Source organism: Curcuma longa, chromosome 21 (genome assembly GCF_044706935.1).
Source record: "Curcuma longa cultivar G26 ecotype Majalengka, Jawa Barat chromosome 21, ITB_CL_G26_1.1, whole genome shotgun sequence".
NCBI lineage: Eukaryota > Viridiplantae > Streptophyta > Magnoliopsida > Zingiberales > Zingiberaceae > Curcuma > Curcuma longa.
In genome coordinates, this window is record NC_133881.1 from 10,083,625 (window position 1) to 10,101,943 (window position 18,319).

The window sequence follows — 18,319 nt, forward strand, 5'->3', positions numbered from 1 at the left end:
ATCTCTTCAAAGGAATATAAATATTTTACTTTTTTTTTCTTTTCCCTTCCTTTAATGAATTTTTTTTCACCCCATCCAAATATAGCATAACTAGAACTATAACTTTTTTTTTAATGTTCTAATTTTTTATTCATATTCAGTAGCGGGCTTAAACTAGGCTAACCATTTTGGGCATGGAATCAAGTTTTGGCTCCAATCCATTTAGCTGCAACTTAATTATTTTTATTTTGTTTGTTTGTTGTTGTTAATACGCTTGCAGGTTTGACCATTAAGCATCCTCCGTGAGCAGCCTTGTCTTTTCTCTAGTACTCGCACACGAGACGAAAGAGTCCATGCATGGTCCCTGCAAATAAATTATCGGTGTAGGCTTTTGCTCAGACTAGCTAGATTATTCTGTCCCCAAAAGGGAAGTCCAAGCAGCCACTTAATTCCATAATCCAAGCTCCACAAAGCTAAACTCGAAACAATAGAGTATGATTTTCTTCCTGCTAATTACCTTTTAGTCGCCTTTGTTCTGAACCCCAACAACTTCTCCACCACCAGATATAAAATATATATATATATGAGAAGAAAAACAAAGTATGAGTTTATTTCCTCCTACTGCTACAATTATTGGGAGGAGACATGTGTGGCTTATTAATTCTCCATGTTTCAGCATTATTTGCTCCATACCAACAACAAACAGAGGACTTGCAGAAGCAGTCCGTCCTAGTGCTCCTCCCCAGTATGGAGCTGAAGCTGGTTTGCACACTGCTCTGCTCTCTTCTTATCTCAGCAGCACTTCATCTCCCTCAACATGCATCAGGTCGTATCTCTGGCTGCAACTTGGGAAAGAAGGCTGAGGTTAGTAGGTCGGTGCTCTCGTTCAGGTTTATTGTAACTGACCAAAGTTTATGAGAAAAGCTCCTTCATTTAGCACAGGTAGTTCATGCCGCAGCAAAGGGACTGACAGTTGAAGTGAGTTCAGTAGGCACAGAACACAAATATGAGGACGAGGGAGGACTCATCTTCTACAATGCCGATTACAGTTTAGCAACCACTCATGCTCCTCCGCTGCCCAAGCATCATCCTTAACCACAGACCTTCGCGAGCATGCATGTAAAATGCCACTTCCCTATCGAGTTATTATGTATCATGATGCCCTGTGCTATCTATCTATCTATAACTATGAGACTGAAAGTATGGTTTAAACTGTCCCTCTCTACTCCCTGCTGTTCCAATGATCCATATATTTCAGTAATGCAGTACGAGTGAGGAACATCTTTCAGAGGCAAAGTAAAATAGAAAACCTAATTCTTAGAATAGTGATAGTAAAAGAAAGATCAACAGGAAATAATAGTTTTCTTTTTTTAGTCTGAGGAATAGAATAACACGAAACATTTGTAATAATGATCCAGGTAGTAAGCAAGACGATTTCTAATGTCACTATCCTGGAGGCTCTGTGGCCAAATTAAATTTAACACATCCCCTAAAGATGCAAGCTCATCGAGGAGGACATCGGAACAGATGTTATACAAAGGATTGTTAGGTTTAGCAGTTCAAATAGCGAGATTATTTGAATACGCATAATCCATCTTGTATTAGAATCATCCTTTTAGACTGCAAAAGAAATCAGCACAGGTTCAAAGAACTTATCTATTTTACAACAATGGGAAACGCACGCTCCTTTGAGGATTGTGATCTGCCATAGGACAGTAGGTCTGGTAAAAACACAACTGAAAATGGAGAGCCTACAAACTCCTGTAGTCTAGTACAGTGACTTCATCATCTGGTGCGTCAAGATCTCTATAACTGCAAGTGGAAAACATCAATTAAGCATAAGCTCACTAGTAGAGAAGCCAAAGATCAAAATCCTGAAGCCTAAAAGAATCAACAGTAGTGACTTTAGACAATCAATTGTTAGATCAAGGACTGGCGAAAATCATGCAATGCATTTGCTAAATCAATCAAGGAACAAACCTCCTCATGCGGCGTGGATCATGTCGATAAGGTGGAGGCATAGGGAGAATTGGTGCTGCTGTGCCACCTAGTTGTTGGCCAAGCCGTCCTTTTCTACCATGTGGACCCCCAGTAGTATCAAAGGATGATGGCCCGCCAGGATCAGTAAGCATGCGCATAGCCACCTCTGGTGGGGCAGGCACGAAAGGTCCAAGTGGACTAGAAGAATCACTAGATAATTAGATGTGAAAAATTAACAAAATAAAAAATGGCAAAACCAACTCACCCAGCACCAGGAACAGGCACCAAGATAGGTGGAGGAGGAATGTCTGAAGGGAAAGCACTGTGCAAACCCTGTCCCCTGTGGGCATCATATGGAGGCTTCTCATAAGTTTCTCCATCCAAACCACCATGGTTATAACTAGGTGAGCCGTCATTCCTGTCATCATCTCTATTCCTGTTGAGCTCTATGCGGTTGCCATGTGCATCTCTAAGACGATTATCTAATAGCCTCCGTCTTTGTACTCTTGCCTTCTGCAGACAAGTGGAAGATGATAATCATAATAACACTGAGAAATCTAGAAGATCAGGCATATGCAAAAACATGGAAATCCTTTCTCAACTTTCAGCAACCTATGGATCAAAGAAATTCTCTTTGATATAAAACAATTTCACACAATTAATGTTGATTTTCTTATATTATTTCAAGCCAAGAAAGAATGGAAATTGAAAGTCGAATATCTAAATTATAAGTTCATAATCATCTGAAAATAAATAGTCTAAGATTTGGAACATGGAATATAGGAACCCTTACTGGTAAAACAATGGAGGTAGTAGATACGATGATTAGGAGAAGAATTAGTATTTTGTGTGTACAAGAGACAAAATGGGTAGGCGAAAAGGCCACTCGGGTTATAAGTTGTGGTACACAGGGAAGAATAAAACAAGAAATGGAGTTGGTGTTATTGTAGATAGTTTGTTAAAGGATGAAGTTGTAGGGGTAAATAGAAAGGGGGATAGAATTATAGCTCTTAAAATAGTAGTGGAGAAAGACACTATAAATGTAATTAGTGTATATGCACCTCAAGCAGGATTAGATGAAAATACCAAAGCAAAGTTTTGGGATGACCTAGATGAAGTATTACAAAATATTCCATCAAATGAAATGATTTTAATAAGGTGATCTAAATGGACATGTTGGAGTGAAAAATGAGGAATATGAGAGGGTGCATGGGGATTATGGGTTTGGAACAAGAAATGAGGAAGGTAAAACTATACTGGATTTTGCAGCATATGATCTTATACTAGCTAATACATTTTTTGGCGGGAATAATAAATCGCAAATTGACTTTCTTATGGTTAGGAAGAGGGATAGAAAGATTTGTAAAGATTGTAAGGTCATTCCTGGAGAAAATTTAACTACCCAACATAGGTTAGTAGTATTGGATATACGTCTTAAGCATAATATCCATAAAAAGAAAATATCCACTACTCCTAGAATTAAGTGGTGGAATTTGAGAAACAAAACATATTTAAGGAGAAGGTAGAAGGACAAGTATTAGGTGAAGTATACGGTGACCCTACTACGATATGGGATAACATGGTATCAAAGTTGAAAATAATAGCCAAGAGTATACTCGGCGAGTCAAAGGGGCATGTACCACCAAGTAAAGAATCTTGGTGGTGGAATGAGAAAGTACAGGAAAAAGTGAAGGAAAAACGAATAGCCTATAAGAAATTATATATTTGCAAGAATGAAGAAAATTTAAAAAAATATACATTAGCTAAGAAAGAGGCTAAAAAAGCAGTGAATGAAGCTAAAAATACAACTTTTGAGCAGTTATATCGAAAATTGGATACAAAAGAAGGAGAAAAAGACATTTATAAAATAGCTAAAGCGAGAGAGAGGAAGACAAAAGATATTACAAGTGGATTTGCATGGGTCCTCAAGGACATCAACACTGGCGGAATGAAAAATGGAAAAGCCGTTGGACCAGATTTTATTTTATTTTGTTCAGTCATCCAAAGTTTCTGTTTTTATAGAAGTCATAAACTATAGGTTCACTGCGTATGAATGCTAAGATGTAAAAAGAGAACCAATCCCATAACTGCCCATCCACAAATTTACTAGAAAGTTTATTACCCGTAGAATGTCTCTGCTGCAAAGTTCAAAGGCCAATGATTTGGAAGGGAAAAAAATTATGTATGCACCAAACCTTTGGCTTGTTTCAGGTGTTTTATGTGATCAACCAATTCATGGAAGTCAAGGCTAGTCAAATCCAATTCAAAATGCCAAGAAATTTAGGTGGGAGGTTCCTTGACAGTTAGGCTTAGCATATTTAATAGAACCCACTTAACCATGTGCGACTAAAGAAAAGGTTAGTTCTTATTGCTATCTCATACCTCAATCTTAACATGAAATATAGAATTCCAAGAAAAGATCAATTGAATTCAAAATATCAAGGAAGAAGAAAGGTGTGAGGGATCATTTAGGCATGCCCAAGCAACCCACAACCATTTGAGACTAAAGAAGAAGGTTCTCTTATATCCCTCCCACCATCATAGAAATTTTTTTTTTCATCATTTTCCAATTTACCAACATCGTTAAGCAAAACCATCCATTTGGATATACAAACTAAAAAAAAAAAGGCAGCAATAATCTGAACAAAAAATAAATTTTCATTAACACACATTTTATCCAAAAGTTAAAAGTATGACTTAGCAAAATGGTAATGACAAACTTTATCCAGGATAACAGAAGGAATATGGAAGGCAAACAAATTGTCATAGGATTTTTTTGTTTAACCTCAAGAAATATCATAAAAATCTAATTCAGCATGAAGGAATATAATATTTAGAACTGTAAATTTCTGAGATTCGCAGTCAATTAGAAGTTTTCTTAAAGAGAACTGAAGATTAAAAAATACCAAATTGTGAAGCCACAAAATTGAAAAGCAATAAAGCAGTAGTAGATGCAATTCGCGTGCAACATATAAAATAAAGCTTTCCAGACACTAACTAATCTTACTATTCAGAATCATGCCATGTGGTCTCACAAAGTGAACATCAGCATAACCAACACTAAATTTGTTAGTATCAGCCAGCAAGTCCAGCAGGGTTGTAAATGAACAATAATCCAAAGTCATATAAAGCTTCAGATTCAAATCACCCCATGTGGTCTACCAAAGTGAACATCAGCCTACCCAACCCTAATGTTTTAGTATCGGTGGGCAAATCCAGCAAGGTTGTAATCCAGCAGTTGAACTCGGTAAAAACTAATGTGTTTGAGATATGAGATGAAGCTTGGAACATTTTCTTAGGCCCAATTATCAAATAAGTCCAAGATTAACAGAGGCGCGTCATTGTAAAAGATATTTACAGCAGCACTGCAGCAGCATAGCATAGCATTGCAATTAAGTCATTAATAAATGCGGTCAGATTGCATTCTTCACTTATTAAATGTACAAGAAGTCATATCGATCTTAGTACATTTTCCTTTTACCAATTTTATTTGGTAGTTTCTAAATATCTAACAGATTCATCAGTTGACTTGTATAAAACATTCAAACATAAATCTAAAATCAGCTGACTTGTCTTAGGTTTCTTAATAACAAAAAACTCTTGGGTAGTAGGCAATCAAGTGGACAAAGCATGTTTTAAAATAAAGGCAGATGTCTTACTGGTGCAGACTGTTGCATGATAGGAGTTCCACCAGGTGCATTGGGATCACTGCATGATAGAAAGAAACCAAACTGATTTAACAATTCAACTACAATAAACATAAACTCTCAACCATAAAACAAGGTGAAAACTTACTTCATATAATTTTGAAAATAAAGGTCTTCTCGAACTTTTGCCGTGAGCTCAATCACAATTTCTGGGTGTTTCAGTTTGAGATGTTTATGGACAAATTCAGAAGCATGGAAAAGCTTTGTGCAACCTTTGGCTCCACATCCATACTTCCAACCATATTTTTCATCTCTTATTTTTCTCACTAAAGGATCTAGGGCCTCAGTAGCTACAGCATCAATCTTATCTTTAGCTGTCAATATTTCCAAGGGATCCTGACCTTCTAGTCTTGCTTGCCAGAATGAATCAAGTTTCTTCTCCCACTCAGAACCACTAGAATTAGCTCCATCATGTGCCTTAATGTCAGCTCTAACATGTCGAAGTCCCTTTGCTTCGGACGTTTCAGACATTCCATAATAATCTAAGCCATGGACACGCCACAGATAAGTAATGAAAGTGTCTAACAGTTCAACACCCTCAAGGCCCTTGACAGTGGTAAGTCCACGTATAATTACAATTGGTCCCAAGGATCCCCCATGTGTCTTATCTGCATCATCTTCACCACTACTAGAGAGGACGTTGTCCAGTATACCCTTCTCCATATCAAGTTTACGTATTACGGCTTGTGCTTGCAGTATGTCTATTTGAATTCGGCGAATCTCAGAACTGACTGGGTGAGCCTTGGGAGCAGCAGAAAGCTGATCATTTTCTTTAGCTGGTCCCCTACCATGCCTTCTCCTTTTCCCACTAGTATCTGTCTCTTCTTCAGAGTTTGGTTCACTATTATTCCCAGATTTTCTAGCAGATGTGGCTGTTAATCCCGGACCACTGATGAAATAAGCAGTGAAAAAAAATAGTGACTACATGTAAACAAACACAAAATGAGTTCAATAAAAGAAACTCTTACACATCAAGCGTTCCACTCTGTAAATCAAGCAGGAAATCTTTTGCAATAGATTTGGCCAGTTCTTTCCTCCTGCATAGCAAGCAACAAAAGTTCATGTGCGATAACAATGCAAGAGTGAAGGTTATAATTCATGTGAAGAAGCCCGGAAACATTGAAACTGAGCCATCATATGAATATGGAAGTATGCAAAATTTCATCTATTTGAAGAACGAGAAAATAGGAGAAAATTTTAAAGACAACTTCAGAATGCAGTTTAGTTTCCAAAAACTCTCACCTTTCAATCACTGCCACTAAATTAGTTGGATGATATTTGTCTTTCAACCTATATCAATAAGACAGTCAGGAAAGGATTGACATATGAGATCTATTTCAAATATGTCCCGCAAGATCATCTAAGATATTCCAAAATTTGGAAAAAGTGTTCCTCAATTACCATTTTTCCTCCTTATGAGCTTCAAAATATGCTCGCTTTTGAGTGGATATGTATTCAGATCTATATTCTTCATACCTACATACATTAATAGAATTTACTTCAGCATTAATACAAGCTAAATAAGGACCCAATAGGAAAATCAGTTTGAATATTAAAAAAAATAAAATTACAAGCAAGAAAACCGAACAACAAGCTCATTAAATCTGTTTTTTTATACCAATCATTTTCCAGTAAGATATTTACCTGCGTTCTGCTTCAGCAGGTAAAATATCATCTTCAAGTTCTTGCATGAACTGCTTGTATGACATTAAACCTCCCCTGCAAGAATATCCAAATGAGACTATTACAAGGAGAAATCAAAGGTTATATGCAAACTCAAAGAATAAATGAAGATAACCAAAAAAAGACTATGAAAATTTTTTCCCAGTTTTAACCAACACCAGGCAGAAGTTTTTAGCAAAATTTCAGGTTCCACAAATTAGATGCACTCCCTACAGGAAAGAAATAAAATAAACAAGGCAAAAGAAGAGCTCTCCAAAGATTTTCTGTGAGGAGCTATGGAGCATAAACAAGATAACATTAATGTTGTAAATGTTTTGTATGGGATATAATATGGGTGAATGGGAAGTTAATACGAGTAATGGGTGGTTTTGAGAGATTACATTGGAGTTACAACCTTAACAGGTTATCAGAATGGGATCGGGGATGTGAATACAAATTGAACAAGGCTTGAACCTAAATCTAATCGATAAGTGAATTTTGGGTGTGTGTGATATAGACTTTGGATCAAATAAGGATCAAAAATCAATTTCGTCTGGAATTGGGTTTAATCTAGACCAATCAGATAGAGAGTTTTATCAATTTTGTGTTGTAATTTCGTTTTTATATTCTTTTTCTGATTGTAAATTTAAATTTTCAAAATAGGTTTTGAATGCGAAATTTGAATGACTTAATCAAATTATTTAAATTTTTCAAAAGAAAGATAACTATTCTATCAACTTGGTTATTAAAAGATTTATATGATTTGATCAATGAAATATGTTTAGTTTGTCTTTTAAAATCGTATGTAACTCTTCCATTGAAAATGAAAGAAAAATGAGAACCCCTCAACATATCTATATGAATCAAATCTATTTCTCAGATTAATACACCTATTTTTGCTTTTACAGTGATTATTCTCATCCCTGTCTCTCTTTTTATTGTAAGAAAAAGAGACGGATAAATTTTAGAGGCAAAACATCATGTTTATTAGTAGTCATTTTGTAATAATAGTATCTTTTTACAATCAGAATTTCTATTCACATTATTTAAAGAATTTAATTCAATGTTTGGATAACAAATATTAAATTTAGAAAGTAAAAAAAATAAACCTTAACGTCAACAAAACAATGTAGCACACCATAGACTACCAGTAACAATGAAAAACAGAGGCATATACCACACAGAAGATTATTATTAGCTGTTGGTAAGTATTACAAACCAAAAGGCATGAAATTGAAGGGAAAACAGGTAGGAAAAAAGAGGGGCGGGTATATCCTAGAAATGGCTCTAAAATGGTATTCGCATCACGAAGAAAAAAGAGTCTCTTCAACCACTAATTATCACCTTGTCTTAGCAGATCAATTGGTTTTGACTGAGGGAAAATTATTCTTATACCCAGGTTAGGTCCGTTTCAGTTACAAATTTGGCTTGGTTAACTTTGAAATGAATGGACGTCCTTCTATGCATTGCACTAAAGGTGTATGGATGGATATGGAAGAAATAGCTAGGGAGCAATAAGGAACAAACTGGTGGTAACTTGTTTCTCTGCTCATCCTTCTCTCTCACACATCTCTCTACCTCAACCCCCTAGTTGTAGATGCATTCCACAATATATAATTCTGGAGCAACAAGGAAGTAAATGACAATCTAGTGTTTTTGTGTGTGTTGTGGGTGACTATCTATTTCGATTGTAACAAAAAATCTCATGACATCATAAATTATGATTGTTTGCATGAGTGAATTAATCTGTGCATCCTGAAGGTGTATTCCAAACTACAAGAAACAATACTAGTAGAAAATATGAAGGGGCAGTAAAACTTCAGATCAGCAAAAAGAGCCACAATTAAACAACACTAGATACTTAATGTATAGCATATGAGAAATAAAAAAACCTTTGAATAGTTTCAGAGTCATCACCATAACTGCCATGTCCAGAATCAGGCCAATCTGAGGATCCATCAAAATAAAATATTATTAAATAAGAATTTAGCAATGGCAGAGAGATAGGATAGTGTATTCTTATTATCACTATATACCATTATTTTATTCTCTATAGATTTAGCTTCAATTAGTGACTGCTCAGGCCAGGTGCTTTTGACAGGGTATACATATGAATGCCAAGATTTAAATAACCTTAAATATAGCATCCATTTTTCCTTGCATTATAATATACACACACTGGCATGTATCAAGGCAACATGTGGTTGCTTGCAGTAATCCACATGGGAACTGGATTACAAGGAAATCATCAAAGTACATTGAATTTGAGTGAGAGGCACCCTCAAAGAGAATGCACCCTTTTTGCAACAACACTATATGCATTGTCTGTTAGATTATTATTTCCTTCAAGTCAATGGTGTATGCAGGAACTGGTAGGAATGTTTTCTGCCGATTATGTAAATTTCCAGCTTATATCTCCACATGGGCAGGAGTTCCCAGACCCCAATGTTTTTCTTATGGTGTTACTTCAGTTGGTCACACAAATCAATTCTTTTCTTTCTGCCAATAGGAAACAGTGCGCCACAATTTGATCTTTGTCAGGATTTACTCATGAGCCCTTGTTGTCCAATATCCACCCCATGAAGAGTTGTTCTCTCGTATTAGATCCATGCCTTCTAGTCTCTACAATTGATTTTCATTCTCTCATAGAATTTTTCTACCAAATGACCTGTGACTTAACTAATCAAGAGATCCCCAAAGGGTGTTTTTCAGGACTCATCCCCTGGTTGGTGTAACCACTAAGATGATGAAGAACACCAAATAAAAATCCAGATCTTTTATTAGTTTGACAAAGCTTTCCAACCTGATTAACAGCTAAGCTTAACTATTTGCATCCTTTTCAAGTTTGGTATAATAACATTAATAGCAAAATTTGATCTTTTTCTACATCTAACTCTGATCTTATATTTAGAGAACAAAAATATCAGTTTGTATGCATGCCATGGCATAGAACTAAAGTATGAAACTATTTTCAGTAATAAAAAGCATAAAAAGTATACCAACAACCAATCTCATCTCACACAAAATTCCAAGCATATATTCTTAGGATTTACCTAGCCTTTTTGGAAAACAAGCTCTCTTTGATCATTATCCAAGAAAATAATTGCTCCATCTTAGACATGTCGAGAGTAGCAACAAAGTTCAGTTCAAAGATCGGATAGTTACATGGATGCAACTAACTCTACTATTTCTAATCTGAGTTCTCTAAGCTTGCAAAATGTTTATTTGATGTTACCAATTCAGCCAAGAATTAAGTATACGTGGGATCGTAGATTTATAAATGTATTTTCAGATTCATATCGAATTGAGTTTTAAGTAATTTATTGGAATAGAGTAAGTACATATATTTGTTTGGTTTCCAAGCTGAAAGTAAGAAAAAGTAACAAGATATAGAGACTGTAAGAAGTATACAGAGTAATTCAGCTGCTAGTGAAAATTTTCTTCTAAATTTCAAGTATACAGAGTAACTCAGGAAAAAGTCTGCAACACGACTTGAGTGATTTTTCAGGAGCACCATTCATCTTTCAGTAAAACATAAAAGAAATATTCCAGCTTTATTTTAATTGTGATGTTATTATCTGTTTCTTAATCATGAATCACTTGAGGTCTAAGATTGGGCAGAAGTGTCCTGCTGATGGATGGAGATAAGGGTCTAGGGGAACAATCCTATCAGGAACGCAGAATGAATGTTTGCCATAATTTACTTGTGATCATGGAAACTGAATCATACTGTGCAGATGTTTTGCCTGGGATGCAACATTTATTCCACCATAAGTCAGAGGAGACAAGGAATGTGTGTTCAATTATCAAAGGGAGATGGATTAGCCACCAGGAAACTATAGCTAGTTGGGACTCGTGTTGTTTCCGTTATTCAAACCCATAGCTGGAAATTATTGAACTTGTATAAATAGCTTATGAATAAGAATTAAATTGTATATGCTATATGTCATCATCCTTCAAACAAAGACTGAGCACCATCCTAAACAAATTCATGCATATAAACTCATCAATTGAAAATCTACATGGAACTGGGACCTTTGTTAGAAATTAAAAAAAAAAGAGTACTTGGCACTTTCCACATCCAGCTGTGGTGGGCATTTGAGTCAGAAGTTCACTCAGTATTGCAGGAAATTTTAGGAGCATAGACTCGGTTTCTAATCAATTCGAGCACAAAAGCAACAATAAAAACGAAGGTTGGTTCACAATTACATGACAGATGATTACCATGACGACCCTGTGGCCTCTCCTCCCCGTACCACCCTCTGCCTCCTGAGCCACCTCGATCATACCCCCTATCATAATCGTAGCCATACCTGAAATTGAAACAATACAAACTTCACACAGCCCAAACAGGTAGATTTACTAACAAAGTATGGTTTTGTTTAAATAAAGCAGTAATTTGACAAAAAAATCTCGGCACCTTTTTTCATCTGGACCGTAACCCCCTCTCGGGCTCCCCCGTCGCCGGTCGTATCCGCCGCCATCCTTCCTGGCTCGTTTAAATGGTCCGTGCGGCGGCGACCGTCGGGGAGACGAGTGTCTGCGGTCACGGTATGAAGGAGAGCTAGGGCTATTGCGCCTACGATACTCCCGATTTTTGTCGTCCTTCGGCGCTGGTACGGTGGGAGGTGGGGAAAGCGGCGGCGAGCCGTCTCTAGAGTCACGATGGTCGTTCCTCCGACCAGGAGGCCAGTCGTCCCTCTCCTCCTTCGAATCCCTGCCCCTTTTCCTTGGAGGTGGAGGCGGCGGAGGCGGCGAGGGAGAACCTGCAGTGGTGCTCTCCCGCTGGTCCTGCTGAATGCTCCCGCGACGATCTGGAGCTTCCGAGGGCATGTCGATGACGTCGGCCATGGAGATGCGAAGGGGAAACCTTAGAAACCCTAAAATTGGGGAAGAGCAGGTCACTGCATCGGTTTGATAATCCAGTGTTTTTTAAATAAGCATTTTTTTAAAAAAAATACAATTTAATTTATAAGGTTGATAATATACTACAGTTAAATACATAGGAAGAGATTTATTAAAAGTAAAAAAAAAAATGCTAAATTCATTATTATTTCAAAAATCATGGTTAATTTAACAATCAACCTTAAAAAATGATTGGATAGCTAAAAAATCCCAGGGCGAAAAATAATTCTACATTTTGAATAATGAAAAGACATTTTTAATGGTCAATATATTGTATAAGAATACACCTCATTCATTATAATTATAGCTAAATCGCCACATGATTATTACTGCATATATTTCATAACCGAGGCGCAGCCTTTTATTGACAAAATAAAAGAATAGACATTTTTGCAGGAACAAACATCCTTATTTGCTGGTTCTATTCCGCAAAATCTTCGACGTTTGATTAAGACAACAAACTTTTAGATTCGTAGCTCTTGTTCTTGATGATCTTCTGCAGTGCTTTCTTTGCTTCATCCAGAGTCTCTACCAAGTGTTCTACCTCGAATGACAGCCTTTGGATGTTGAACTATAAGATGAAAATAAGGTCTAAGAAAGTGAAGAAGCATAACAAAGATATGCATTTGGAAGAGAAAATGAATCATAAGAAAGAAAGACAGTCAAACAAGCTTAATCGAAGAACTAGTTTATCTAAAATTGAAATCTCCTTTGATACTGAACAGACAAGTCATTGTTAATCAGTTTCAAAACTTTTCCTTATTTTGAAGCCCTTATTATAGTTGAAGGGAGTATCAGATCACTATATTATTAAAGTCCATATGATTTTTGGTGAGGTTTGTAAGTAGGTATGCACTTTGGTGATGGATTTAAGGTTATTTATTGAACTAATCACACTACATTGTGGTAAGTGACTATTAGAAGGATAAGGTGGAAGACAGTAGTTGTGATACCATATGAGTTGTGTGTGTGATGTACCTGTGCACCCTGTCGAACTCTTATATCAGTGCCTTTGCTGTCTATGGATATGAGAGCCGCATCATCTATCTCTGTTTCTGCAGACAAGAGTTCTTTAAGTGGCTTTGAGAACATTGCATTTAGTTCCTGAGGTATAAGAACAGAAGAAAGTTAGTATGTTGATGCTCAGATGAAATAATCGAAAGGGGTTTACACAGCATACACAAGTTAGTACCTTCAAACTCTGTTCTCCACCATTGACTGCAATCTTGTCAGGTTGGGTGGCCTCATATTCCTTAACATCAATCCATGCCACAGTTCCAAATCCTCCAATAAAATAAATATCGCTGGCAAATCACGATGGTCATAATTAGTATCGTAAGCAAGAATTAATAATTTTATAAAACATAAATTCACAGGAAACTGTACAAAAAATGTGCTGAATTCTTTAGTATAAGTAACCTTCAAAAGTTCCTCCACAAAGGACTCGGAGATTAATCTATTCATCCAGAACTGGTGCTTTTCAGCTTAAGTTCACAATCATTTTCTTGATTTTGTGAAATTTAGTTACATTAAAGTTTTTTATCCCAAGTTGACAACATGCATCTTGGATCAATGAGAATGTATGTTTTGTTAATTTGTTTGTTTCCTTTTTCAATTAATCAATGTAATACATTAAAAATTCTCTTGCAGTAATAATCCTATTACGACATTATCTTAGGCTGTCAGATGTCATCAAAGTGCTTTGCATTGTAAATGTACCCAGTAACTACTGTTCCATCAACTCAGAAGAGACTTCTACCAACTTAACTTTTTGTTCCATGCAAAGTCTACTAGCAACTGTTCGTCCATCAGATGTCAATTGTCTACCTGGGAACCTATAAATAGATAAGTAGTCTATCTGATCATTTTATGCTTCATCCTGTTGATCACCAACTAGACCGACTTTGGAATAAATTTCATAATAAAAAATTATACCTTGCACTCATCTATAGTGAAAGAAAATTGAACAGCAAACAAGAGTTGGAATTTGTTTTTCAACAAATTTTCACCCACACTCTTGCTTAAAATGACAAATTATCAATTTCTATCCTTTTTAGCATAACATATGATACATGACTTCGATGATTGCATAACCAAACTCATGCGAAAGAAGAATGAGGTGTAAGTTAGAGGCAAACCTTATATTCTGCATTCTGTAGTAATAGAAATTTCCCCACTGATGGGATGCCCATTGCTGGTGCTTTGTCATGTACTGCTTACAGGCCAATTCCTACAGAAAATGGAATTTTCTGGAATGGTCATACCAACTTCATGCTAACACATACATACTGTTAAAGGAAACAAGATTCCTGTGTAAACTGAGCAGCTATTTGATATTCCAACAAAAGCAAAAGATCATGAATAAAGCAACAAGCTCAATTTAGGTGCAATTCAGTAAGCGTTGCAGAAATAATAACAATATCACTCTGAGTAGAGAAATGGATATCCAGCCAGATATAGGTTAAATATTATACTGGTTGGTTTCAAGACAGATACAAACACTATATGACATGGGACAAAAAGCCTTTCAAATGCAAAACTAAAAACAGGAGGAACATGGATCTGACAAGTGAAAACCCAAAGATAGTCAAGTGCCAGCATAAATCCAAATGGTTTAACATGGAACATATCTATCACTAAAGTTGATGAGTCTATCTACCTTATATTGGTTGAAGAAATACAAAATAAATTCTTGAGCCATCAATGTTTATTGTATTCGTGATTTTTTGAAATCTTAAACCAAGAGTATTCTGAACGGCTCACAAACACACATGAAACAGAAAGAAGATAGTAGTTATCTACAAGAACAAACATATTTGTTACGATGAGAATTGGTCAAGTATGTAACAGCATGAAGTTCAAGGGAAGAGAAACTAAAAGAACCTGTTGATCGGCTGGAAGGGGCACAATATCACCAAATATTGTCACCCGTGCATTTGATAAGCTACTCCAACCAGGAATCTGTAATTTTGGCAAGGAGTAGTGTCAGATAAGGCTTTTTCTCCTCTGGACAGAAAAAAAAAGGCAATATTATCATACTTGGACAACAAGAGTAGATCTTGGATCTGCCAAAAGGTTTCTTGTGTGAATAGCAAGTGGTGAAAGTGAAAAGATTGGATCTGGTAGAATTAATAATCAACAATAAGTTCCAATTCATTTGACGCACATTGTAAAAAAGAAGTCAAAACTTACGGCCCATTGAGTCTGATGCAAAATCAACTAATGAACCAAAAGGATATCCTGCCCGACGATGATGCATTCGTGACATGGCAGTGCACAAATGAGCAAATCTGGCCTGGCATTTAGAGAAAATCAGAGAATAAAATATACATATATACAACACATGGTCCATGTGAAATTCATCATGCCTTCCCGTAAGAAGATAGTTTGTAAGCAATCTCATTACTTTTCAATGTGATTGCAGCAAGACTCACCTGTTCCATGAGATTGCGGACAGCTAAGGCTGGGGAAGGTAAATCATGAGCAGATGTTGCACTTTGTACGCCACCTGATATTGGTGTTCTAAATAATCCAGCTCTAGATCCACTTCCTCCAGTGACATATCTTGCTGCCTCTGGGTATGTTGAAACATCCATCTGCATGGCGATGTGGATCAATCTTCAATTGATAATGATAAAGATCATAATGATAGTTATTTGAAAAAATGACTTAGATGTTCATTAAGAAAAGAAATCAAATCAAGATCACCAACATATCAAAAGAACTTCAAAGTATGAAGTAATTTTTAAAATTTTCTGAAACATTTCATTTTCTAAAGCATACTCTGACATAGAGTAAGAGGCAAATCCATCTGAAAATATATCTGCAGATTCCTGATATGGATCTCACGTTTGAGATTTTTTATAATTACTAATAATATGTGACTTAGATAAGTAAAACAGGATCCATCATTATTTAACAGAGCTTGGTTTCTCAAAGAGTAAAACTAACATGAAATTCAAACTCATAGAAACAAACACTGCAAATTTAGAACAGTGTGAAAACATTTCGTTCATGTAAAGGCCAGATATTGTTCAATTCCCCATATTTATCATTAACAAACTCTTATAACCTGTAGAAATTGATACAATCAAAATAATTTGAAGCAAAAGGATATTGATAAGTTATGCCCTCATACGTTGGTTATACTACTATTTCAAAGACAAACCACTAAATAGGAAGAATGACTACCATTCATCAGTAGTGGAGGAACAAAATGATTGCAGTCCTCCCACTATGGCATCCAAACTGTGGGGTTGGAGGGCCGGGAGTTACATACCTGTGGTAGAAACTTCTTAACTAAGTGGCTTGGTTGATATAGTCAGGCAAGGCGCTAGAGTACAAACAAGCAAATACACACACAAGAAGTTAGAAACTCAATCTTGATATAGACCAATGGATATTGGGATCATCCTGAGATAATAACACCATGCTGTCTGATATTAAGTAACATCTACCAATCCAAGCAAATGCCTCTGTGCAGAACATAGTAGCATGGCCAATATTCAGTAATTCCACTTGTAACATTGTGTGCCCACTAGGGCTGTAATTTTAGCACATGACCTATCGACATCAAATGTCATGGGAGAAGTTTAATACAAAGTATGGCAATTTTCTTCCATGTTTCCAGCAACAATACTCTGCTCGTATATGATGTATACGAAGAAAATGAACAAAGAGGGATAGAAGAAACATTCAGCTGCCCTAAAATAGATTTAGAAGACAAATTGAACGAACTTAACTTGGGAAGCACCATTTTCCAGCCAAAAGGATTATACAGTGCATGAAATTAAATATTTCGCCATATCAATCTGGCAATTGCAAATAAAGGCATCAAGCACTATCTTCTTTTTGTATATTTGAATACCTAAAAGATCTTATTCGACTCGGATAAGGGGAAAAGTGAACGTGTAAGCGCAACAACCAAAAGACACAATAAGTTACTACATTTTGAAAGGAAAGAAAATGCATCAGCAGCTGTGGTGCAGCCAAGAATTGATTTTTATTTCATAGCTGAACCAAAAGAGACAAAGGAAAAAACTACAACACAATGCCATTACCTCGATCGATGGAAAGCTTTCAGCAGCGGGGAGGAACACAGAGGCGTTCGCCTCATCTCCTCCCGCATCACTCCCGGAAACACCAGAGGACACGGATTGAAGCCTACGGGAAAAGATACGGGCTTCAGGTTGACGGGACGAGAGCCTCATGAAGCACGCAGGGCGGAAGGCCGGAAAAGTGCAAAACCGAGAGGTAGGGGAATGTCGCGGAGGGAGGATATCGCCGATTCCTGAGGGCAAGGTGGAGCTAGAGATGGCGTCCATGGAGAAGGTGCAGGAGACTTTTGCGCCGGCGGGAGACAGACTCCAAGGAGGCGAGGTTATCACGATGATGGCGATGGAGGGCGGCGTCGGGAAGGAGACACGAGAAGGGCAACTTCGTGTATATTTTTATTAAATAAATATATATATATAATAAAATAAAGGTTGTTAACTTATTTTCCTAATTCGGAGACGGAGTCCAGCTAATTTTTAAAATGCACCCTGAGCTTTAGTAAATATTAAAAACACACTCTAAATCTTATATTATCGAACAATACTCCTTAGCGTTTTTATTTTATTATTATAATAATATTTTTATATAGCAGTAAATTAATAATTTCAAAGGTGAAATTAATATTTTAACATTACATAGAAGATCTTTTAAGTTCAAAATAGAATATTAGAAGTTTTATATATTAATAAAATTTTAAGAAAAATTTTAAAATTTTCATATTTTAGGGCGTATTTTGATTAAAATATGAGGGAGTAGAAAGGAAAATGAAATAATTAACCAACTGGGAAAATAATAATAATAATAATAATAATGTTTATCTTGACTTAATCGATTTTTTTTTAAGTTTTACTCAGACAAACTAGGAATGAAATATTCATATTTAATTATTTATTTCATTAGATATTTAAATGTACTTTTTATTTATTCAAGATGATGGAAGGCAATAGAAAAAAAACAGCGGGCGAAATTAAATAAACACCAAAGAAATTAATTATTTTATTTTATTTTCTTATTTTGCCAAGTAACAAAAT

General features: G+C 36.1%; 2 protein-coding genes across 2 annotated transcripts; both read right to left on the reverse strand.

The window, feature by feature from the left end:
* Positions 1-1,502: 1,502 nt before the first annotated feature.
* LOC141814888 (serrate RNA effector molecule-like) lies at positions 1,503-12,211 on the reverse strand. The gene is made up of 12 exons (XM_074702842.1): positions 11,749-12,211; positions 11,553-11,641; positions 9,221-9,275; positions 7,311-7,385; positions 7,068-7,142; positions 6,909-6,956; positions 6,635-6,703; positions 5,755-6,555; positions 5,619-5,667; positions 2,225-2,472; positions 1,960-2,157; positions 1,503-1,791 (listed from the first exon to the last, which is right to left on the reverse strand). Exons 1-12 carry the CDS (start codon positions 12,177-12,179, stop codon positions 1,731-1,733), a joined length of 2,199 nt encoding a protein of 732 aa, XP_074558943.1. The 5' UTR covers positions 12,180-12,211; the 3' UTR covers positions 1,503-1,730.
* Positions 12,212-12,528: 317 nt separating this feature from the next.
* LOC141815302 (uncharacterized) lies at positions 12,529-17,620 on the reverse strand. Its single transcript, XM_074703233.1, has 9 exons — positions 17,294-17,620; positions 15,668-15,829; positions 15,426-15,528; positions 15,273-15,352; positions 15,117-15,194; positions 14,372-14,463; positions 13,426-13,537; positions 13,212-13,337; positions 12,529-12,804 (listed from the first exon to the last, which is right to left on the reverse strand). The coding sequence occupies exons 1-9, from the start codon at positions 17,555-17,557 to the stop codon at positions 12,682-12,684; spliced, it is 1,140 nt and encodes a 379-aa protein (XP_074559334.1). The 5' UTR covers positions 17,558-17,620; the 3' UTR covers positions 12,529-12,681.
* Positions 17,621-18,319: the final 699 nt, after the last annotated feature.